Source organism: Lolium rigidum, chromosome 1 (genome assembly GCF_022539505.1).
Source record: "Lolium rigidum isolate FL_2022 chromosome 1, APGP_CSIRO_Lrig_0.1, whole genome shotgun sequence".
NCBI lineage: Eukaryota > Viridiplantae > Streptophyta > Magnoliopsida > Poales > Poaceae > Lolium > Lolium rigidum.
Window position 1 is genome coordinate 105,870,982 of NC_061508.1, and position 9,509 is coordinate 105,880,490.

The 9,509-nt window shown below is 49.9% G+C and overlaps 1 protein-coding gene across 1 annotated transcript; it reads left to right on the plus strand.

The window, feature by feature from the left end:
* The first annotated feature begins 6,674 nt into the window (after positions 1-6,674).
* On the plus strand, positions 6,675-8,140 carry LOC124679199. Its single transcript, XM_047215003.1, has one exon. The coding sequence runs from the start codon at positions 6,675-6,677 to the stop codon at positions 8,094-8,096; it is 1,422 nt and encodes a 473-aa protein (XP_047070959.1). The 3' UTR covers positions 8,097-8,140.
* The last annotated feature ends 1,369 nt before the right edge of the window (positions 8,141-9,509 follow it).

Consider the following 9,509-nt stretch of genomic DNA (forward strand, 5'->3'; position numbering starts at 1 on the left):
GGTAGAATCATGACCATCAGCATTTCCTAATGCCTCTGCGCAAAACAATGATATTATGAGCAGCAGCATGACAAAAAACACAAATGCAAAAAAGAAGATCAAAAAGAGCACAACACAAAAAATCATATTACCAGCTGGAGAAGCGCTTGTTTCAGACGTAGAGGTATTTACAATAGAAACATGATAAGAAGAAAAATCTATAGGGATGCTAGGAGTGAGACTCAGTTTGCCATCATCAGCAACCAATCTAGCTCTCTTAACAACAGTAACAATTTGACCTGATAATAGTTTCGTACTTCGTCAAATGAACAAATAAGAATGAAACAAAGAATACAAACATAAAGCGATATGACAAAAAGTGAGAGAGCAGTACCTTGTGGAGAAGTTGTTGCATTTTGTTCAGCATCACGAGCAACATCAACAATTGTTCCAATAACAGCAGATGCATGATGAGCAACATCACCAACAGGATCAGCCGTCTGATTTGTAACACTGGTCCCAAAATATGGAGGTGCAAAGCTAGCTTCAAGTGGATCCTCATGTGCAGATTCTTTTCCTGTTGGAACAATTTCACTTGTAGACTTAGAAGGGACAACAACATCCTTCAAGACAACCTCATCAGAACCACCCTCTGCTGAAATCTGACTACCAGTTGGAACTACAGTAAATGTTCCAGCAGCGAGAATTTTTGTTGAGCCTTGAAGGCGGTCTTTCAAAGTAGATCCTTTTGATTTAACTGCAACGTTATCAGCGACACCTGAAGCAGTACCTCTAGGAGGTCATCGTGGTGAAGATCTTATAGCAACCTGACTTTTAGAAACAGCTGGCCTGTAAAAACAAAAACTGAAAATGATTACAAAAACTCCAAACAATCAAGTAGAAAACCTACTATGTCATGCAAAAAAATCATCGTTGATAACTACCAGAAAAAAGCATTTGTAAGTTCATGAGAAAGTAACTGGTAATTACACAAATCAAAAGAAAAAACACATGAGTACATTTACAAAAAAAAGGCAATGAGAAAAGGTTGATAAGAACACATGAAATACATTGGTAAGTAACTACATACGCGGTCGATCAAAAATACCTTCTGCCTCTCACATTGGGTTTCTTCTTAGGAGGAGATGACGGTACATTCTGTACATGATTAACAGAACGATCCTCGCCTACAACACAACTACGTATCACTTCAGAAGCATCGAAAGCAGAGCTACTCCTTTTCAGTTCATTCACAACATCGTTGATTGTCTCGCTGACAGCATCATAACCATCAGAAAATCCTTTCCCATTGTCTTCATTAGTGACAGCAACCGCGGGGCTAGAACTCAGAACTTCACCTAACTTCACACCAACAGAACTGACATCACCATCAACACTGGCATCTTTGGCACCAAGAAGATCATTATCATTTTTTTCAGATACAAATTGGTTCCCATTAGCGCTATCATCAACAACACCGTCAATATGCATAGCTACATTTATGCAAGATTTTCACGACCTTGAAACACAATCCTATTATCTGGTGATGGAACAATGATATCAGTTTCCATAACTCGTACTACAGCATCAGAATCAGATGGTTCCGCAATAGCACCATCAATATCCATAGGTACACTGCTGGAAACCAGTTCAGAAGAAACACCGGGAAGAACTGTAGCAACACTAGAAAGAGTTGTCTGGCTTGGCACAACTGCACATTCAGACAACACGATGTCAACATGTTCACTTGCATCCACATGACGTCTGCTTTGAATAACAAAGCGAGCAGTGACGGATTCATCAACATAATCACTGTCATTGCCAGAATGATAACTCTCGCCGTCAGACATATTGTCATTGAAGTTGACAACAAGAACCTTATCAACTTGACATGGCACATTGGCAGCACATGCTGCTTTTACCGCAGACCTGGTAACACGAGTTTGCTCAACAACAGGGACCTCGGCTACAACATTAGTTCGCTCCGCTGTAACAGGTGATGAAACGGAATCAAGAACATTCAATGGATCAACAGTACTAGCCCCCCGACATCTGTAGCATCATCATTCTGGTTGCAAGGGACATTCTTCAGACGACGTATTGGTGATTTCCCTACGATCTGAGCAGGACGAACATCAATTGATTGCGCAATGGGAGAGGTTTGTATTTGCAGCACCTCCATCATCCAACGGACGAGAGACACCATTTGAGAACGTACTGTCTTATCAAATTTTGCAGTATCCACAACTTCATTATCTTCAACCTCAGTCAAACCTTGAACAAGCTTACTCATTAGACCAGTGAGACCAGAAGAAAACTCACCCATGAATCTAGCAACCTTGTCTTTACGCTACATAAAAAACAACACAAAAAATGAAGGAAAAAATCATTTAAAAGAAGAGGGATACTAAAAATATGTAATGGTGCCATATAAAATTTAAAAAAAAACTGAATAAAAAGCTTATCACTGTATCATACATTTTTCGGACAGTTAGGTGCAGTATTGGTTTCTATCCATCTTTCAAAACTAGCTGCCCCTCCAAACAAGTTGAAATTTATAGCAAGGTGTGACTTCAACTGATATCAGTGACAAAACAAAAACAAAATGCATCAGCTTGCAAAATAAAAACCACAAAGAAAAATACAGACAACAAAATAATACACACACATACAGAAAACAAAAGAAAAAATCATCAGTTCATATCATAATGAGAAAAACAAAAGATTAACTAACCTCGAGATTCCCATAACCAGATCCATCCCTCTTCAAGTCAGCATCAAGCACAGTATCAACATCTTTTTTTGACCATATATTAGCAACAAATCGACCATCTGGAAGGTCAAGGTTAAGAGAGCTAATATCCAACGAGTCAACATACAGTAACTGATCATGGAACAGGCAGCCTCTAGAAGGCTTCTCAGTACAAAGCTCATCATGCAATCTATCGCACACAAACTGACAAAGGTTCATGTTCCGGACATTGCTAATGTTGTCCTACAAAAAATAATATAAATGCCACATAAAAATGATTGTTCACAGCAAGTAAACAATGATAATGTAACAACTAAAAAATAAGCACATATATTAATAAACTGCTAAATTGAATGGTTGTTTAAAAACCTATAGGATAACACATATACCAGTATAGGATAACATCTGTTGCTGACTTTGTTCGATGTTGTTGGTGCAAGCAAAGTACAAACAAGGTACATCATCCAAACTTGCTTGAAAATGTCATCGCCCGAGTCATCTCTGACAGCATTGTGAACACACCAGTAATCTTCGGCGTGCTGCTATGGCCCGGAAATAACAAAGGTCCTAGACGAGCCTCATTGCCAGAATCCATTGCATACACGACATGAATATCCCCCCACGGAAGACCGAGTGTGCGGTAAATAGAATCATCATTAAGAGGGATTCTACCACGCCCAGGTATGACACACTCTCGAGAATGACTATCATACAAAGGAGCAAGCCAGCTTATCAAAGGATTGTGAAAAACATGGCACTTGATGTCAAGCATTGAACCAAGATCCATATCCTCAATCGATTTCTTCTGATCAGAACTTAGATGTTCATATAACCTAACAACAGGAAAAGGAAAGGCCCGATTCCTAGCACGCTCACTAGCATTCGACATTTTGCGAACACCGAGTTGATCACCACCATGTTTCTTATTGCCCGCCATGGGAACAACAACGCTGCAATACAACAAGTGCCATGATAATGAGAAAAATTCTTAGAGACATCAATGATAACTAGTCAAAAAATCAAAATAACGACAAAAAATCCCCACTGTAAAAGGTAAAAATCAGCACCAGCAACAAAAAACATATGGAGGAGTACAAATGTGTTCATAATTTCCATAGCCTAGAAAAGAGGTAGGTAACTTCAGAACGTACGTGTTGGTTAAACGTTGAGATACTTGTTTGATGAAAAGTGAATGGGCGAGTTGATAAAACAAGTCCCACAACAGAGATTTGTAAACCCTGGAAACAAGTCCCATAATCTCTGCTATCTGCTGCTACAAAACCCTAAAAATTATGCACGAACTGCAGTGCAACGGGCCAAAGCATATCTACAACGAACATGAAACAAAGACAACACAATTTACAGCCGCCCCATAACAGAGATTTGTGAACCGAGCGACGGAGCAGGAACCTAGGCGGAGAAAAAATCCGCCCAACACAAAGTGAACAAATAACAACGGATATGTACACAAAAATCCCATCAGCATAATCAACGGTGGAACAATCCCTCGCCGGACAAACAAATCGGCCGGCGACTACTACATCGACCGAGATCTGCCAACTAGATCCCGTTCGAATACTAACCTTACAGCGACGGAAACTATTGACCCTTGCCTGTGAACTGAGAGCAGGAGAAATCTAGGTCGCGCGCTCTAGCCACGGGGAATCGGATCCTCGCCGCCGCCATCGCCCTCTCCGTCGGAGCTGAATGGGAGGAGAAAGGGAAAGAGGATAACGGGCGGAGGGAGGGGAACACGAAATCGATTCGAAAAATTTCCAAAAAGACGGACCAAAAAGGGAAACTCGAACAGTTACCAAAAACGGAAAGACACGTGCCGCGCGACAAAAAGGGAATCGCGCGCGAGCGCTCCGCGCCGACCAAAATAGACCGCTCGAGCGGTTGATTGCCAAGGAGGGGATTCGCTCAAAACACATGCTTTCAGCTACTATTTCGCGCATAAGGGCATCTCCAGCGGCGCGACGCAAACGGACGCTGAGCGACCGTTTGCGTCCGCGTGGACCGGAAATGCGTCTGGCGCCCTCTCCAGCGGCGCGACGCAAAGTGACCGGGCCGTTCGTGGAGACGCAAACCTGACGCAAATATGCGCCAGGTTTGCGTCTCTGCGGACGCTCGGCGGACGCGCAAAGTGTCCGTTCGCTTCCCCACCGGGCCCACCTGGCAGCGAGTCTGCATCGAGGGCATCGCTTCGGCAGTCAGCGCTTCCGCGTCTACGCCGCAGCCTTCGCCATCAATGGCGCGACTGCCTGTTTTGCACGCGCACTGGCGGGCGGTGGCTGGGCTTCTGCGCCGCCTTCAATGCCATCGTATCCCGCGCGCGGCCGCGCTTAAAAGACCACCGGCCGCGTTCCTCCTTCCCCCACACCTCCACTCGCACCACCACCGCCGCAGCGCCATGTGGAAGAAGAACGACTTCGAGGCCTTCGGCAGCGGCAGCAAGAGGGTGCCGCTCCCCGTCACGCTGGGGAGGCTCATGCACGGCAAATGGATGCCGTGCGAGGGCTGGTCCGGCGTGAAACTGCCTGGCGGCTCAGCTGCCGCCGGGTGCCCATCCCTCCCATCCCCGCGCGCGAGCCTGATCGGACCGCGGAGATCCGGCGAAGGAGGCGGTACCTGCCGCTGGACCTCCGCGCCGATCCGGCGTACGCCATCGACTCCGATAGCTGGCGTACGTATCTGTCGACCGAGACGGATAAGAGAAGAAGGGCGGGCTTCATGGGCGACAGGGATTTTCCCTTCGGGGCTGCACCGCCGACTCGTCCACGAAGACAGGAGGCGCCGAGGCGTCGTCAGCAGGCGGCTACGCGCGCGCAACACAACGACGACGACGACCGCGACGACGACGACGACGACGCCTACGCCGCCTACGACGACGAGGACGACTACATCGAGGCGCTCGCGTACCATAACGAGGAGGTGAAAGACGACAGCGACGACTACGTCGCGGCCGTGTTCCACGAATGGTAGTAGGCCATGGCGGAGAGCCGCGTTTTCGAGTTCCCGGAGAACATGACGGACGACGAGATGGCGAAGCTCGGCGTCCTCGTCTCCGACAACGACGCGCCTGTGCAGCCGCCGCCGCCTCGTGCACGCCACCGGCGTCATGCCGCCGGGCCTGTCGGAGGATGAAGCCCTTCGACTGGCACTACAGGACTCGGCGGCGCCACAACCGCAGCCCTGGGCGCCTCCTCCACCGCCGCCACAGCCGCAGCCCTGGGCGCCTCCTCCACCGCCGCCACAGCCGCAGCCCTGGGCGCCTCCTCCACCGCCGCCACAACCATACCCCTGGGCGCCTCCACCGCCGCCACAGCCGCAGCTCCTCCACCGCCGCAGCCCTGGGCGCCTCCTCCACCTCCAGCACCGCCGACGCGCCCGGCGTACGCTCCCCCGGATGGCAACTGGCCGTGGGTGATACCGGAGCTCATCGTGCTCGATAGCGACGAGGAGCAGCAGTAGGCGTTAGGTTTTTTTTCATGTTTTAACTATGTAAATTATGTTTCATGTATTAAAAAAATGATTCGGCCAAAAAAAATGCGTCGTGCCGCTGGAGCCACCCCTGACGCAAACGGACGCGCGGTTGATTTCGACTATTTCGGGACGGCAAACGAAGAACGCGGATGCTAAAATACGTCGCGCCGCTGGAGATGCCCTAACATTTTCGATTTGACTGAAGGAAATCAATGTTACGAGTACTATCTCCATTTTTGGCTGATGATGTTTTCGATGGTTGGATTGAACCATGCTTCCTTTGGCCTGTAGAATTTCTGCCATTCCCTGGGCAGTGTGTAGTGGGCAGTCATGTCATGCTGCATTTTCGTAGTCTGACTGACCTCCGTGATCCAGAACCCGTTCTACAAAATACACGACCAGAACCAGCGCAGAACCGGACCAGATCTCGCCGCCGTTCGTTGCCGTCGCCGTCGCCATGGACCCGAGCCGGCCGCTCCTTGGGCGCGGCGGCTTCCTCCCCTCCTCCGCCCACGCCGTCGCCGCCATCGCTCTCATTGCCTTCCTCCTCCTCACCCTGCTCCGCCTCCCCCTCAGCCTCTCCATCTCCATCTACACCCCTCCTCCCCCACTCGCCGTCGCCGACCACCACCAGGACCAGGAGGACCAAGAGCAGCAGGACGACAGCTCCTCCTGCGACCTCTCCTCCCCGCTCGACTGCGCCGACCCGCGCCTCTTCCACCTCATGATGCGCAGCGCCATCGACGCCTTCCCCGCCGTCCATTTCGCCCGCTTCGGCCGCCCCGTCCCCGGCGACCCGCCCTCCACCTCCTGCGACATGGCCTGGCGCGCCCGCTCCAACTCCTCCGCCTCCACCGCCTCCCCCACCGCCACCACCAAGGACTACCGCCGCTTCGCCATCGCGCGGGACCCCCGCACCTGCACCTACTCCGTCCTCTCCATCGGCGACTACCACTCCGGCCCCAACGCCCGCAAGCCCCGCCCGGGCGTCACAAACGCCACCACCGCCGTGCCGCCCCCGCCCCCGCTCTCGCGCTCCCAGTTCGCCGCCGCCGCCTACCTCTCCTACCACGGCGGCGGCGACCGCTGCAAGCCCATGCCGCACTACATGCGCAGCCTCCTCTGCGCCCTCGCCGAGGCCCGCTTCCTCAACCGCACCCTCGTCCTCGACCTCACCCTCTGCCTCGCCGCGTCCTACACCGCCGCCGGCATGCCCGAGGAGGGCAAGCGCCTCGCCTTCTACATCGACGTCGACCACCTCCGGTCGTCCGTGGCCGGCATCGTCGAGGAAAGGCGGTTCTGGGAGGACTGGGACAGGTGGGGAGCGCAGGGCCAGCTCGGCCTCCGCCTCATCGAGAACACCAGGGTTCCCCCCACCAAGTTCTCCAAGGCCAAGGACACCCTTGTCGTCAGGAAATTCGGGGACGTCGAGCCGGGGAACTACTGGTATCGTGTGTGTGAGGGCGAGGCGGAGCGCGTGCTCTCCCCGCCACACCATGACATACGCCTGGCACCAAGTCTGACGAGCATTGTCGATGCTATCATCTCAAGCATGCAGCCGGACTTCGATTCAGTCCATGCTGATGCCAATGCTGATGACCTCAGGCAGAAAATCGAGGAGAGTGTTGATGCGGGGCGGCAGGTGTATCTTGCGGGAGAGGGGATCAACATGGTCCTGGTGGAGGCGCTCAAGGCAAAATACAGCAACTTGCATTGCCTGGATGATTTCCAGGGCCTCTGGAGGAAAGACAGCAAGTGGTTCGTGGAGATGAAGAGGCTCAATGGTGGAGTCCCCGTGGAGTTCGATGGCTACATGCGCGAGCTGGTGGACAGGGAGGTCTTCCTCAAGGGCAAGAAAATGGTCGAGGTGCACCGCTGATTTCTAAGGTGTTTGGGAAACACGGCATGCTCTTCTCAAGTGAGTCTTGTACAGATTTCTGAATTTTGTTGCTAGCTTTGCATTTATGTAGATGATTCTGCCAGTATCACTTTGAGGGGAAATCTGGGCAATCAGTAGTAATGTATAGCTCAGTGCTGCTAAGACTACTTGTTCCTCTCAATCCACTAGTTTCTTAGCACTAGTCGCTGCTCATTCCCTGTAAGGAAATATTCTACTAGTTCATATTATCATGTCCTTTTGGCTATATAGTTCGTGTTTCTCCAGTTCATTTCAACACATGGTAGTTATGATTGGTCCATGATTTATTACGTTAGCATCTACATGGTGTTATGGGCATCTACCTCAGAATTGCTGTAAGAAGCACATGAAAATAAATCCACGCTCAATGCACAACAAACTAAAATTTGACAATACATCCAGAATTTCCACCACAACATCATGGACAAGAAACTAACTCGGTCCGAGATTGCTCTATATGTTTATCAACAAGAAAGTACTAACAACTGATGGACGCATTTGTTGCTTTTATTTGACATACATAACCAGTTGGCGTACACCAGACCAACATGAATGGATAGAGTTTCAGTTTGAATCAAACAAGACAAATCAGCAATCAAATTAAATACATACTGTTTCATTGAAGATCATTTGAATGGATAAAACACAGAACACCTTATTCTTTCACCAATTCTTTTCGCTGCTTGAGATCCTTAGAAATCACAACAAAAACAATCGGCAGGGAAGGCAATTTGCATGAGCATTGAGTAGGTAGAGGAACCTGCAGTTTCTGTTACTTAGCCCTGGACCAGTATCTCTTTCAGTTGCTGCTTGATGCTCTGTGGCATGTTAGAGATAGCACCATCATTCATTTTGATTTGAACGAGGTTCGGTCGAACCTTGCGAAGAGGACGATCCGTCACTGGGAGGACGATGTCGTCCCACTTCACGTTTCCACTTAGCTCCATGGTCTGCAGACATCGGAGGCTTGGCTCAGTGAAGACACATGAAGGGATGTCATCACCTTGCAGGCTCAGGTGGCGAAGGAGATGCATGTTCCGGAGAGCAGCCTCGAATGCAAGGCCTCCGTGTTTCACGTGTTCGAAACCGTGCATCTCTAATGACCGTAGGCTTCTTGTCATGTTGTTGTCCAATGGACTCCACTCTCCCGATCCCGAGGCAACTGGCTTTACGCCATGGAGCGTCTGTAGCTCACTGCCAGCCTCCTCCTCCTCATCATCATTATCATCACACATTGCAGGAAGCGCAAGGCTCTTTGCGAGCACATGCCGCATCGTCTTGATCTTCCAGAAACTCTGGTCAATCTCCTCGACCTGAGTGTTGCTTATGTTGAGCGTCTTCAAGTTGATTAGTCGGCCAATGCCCGGCGGGAGG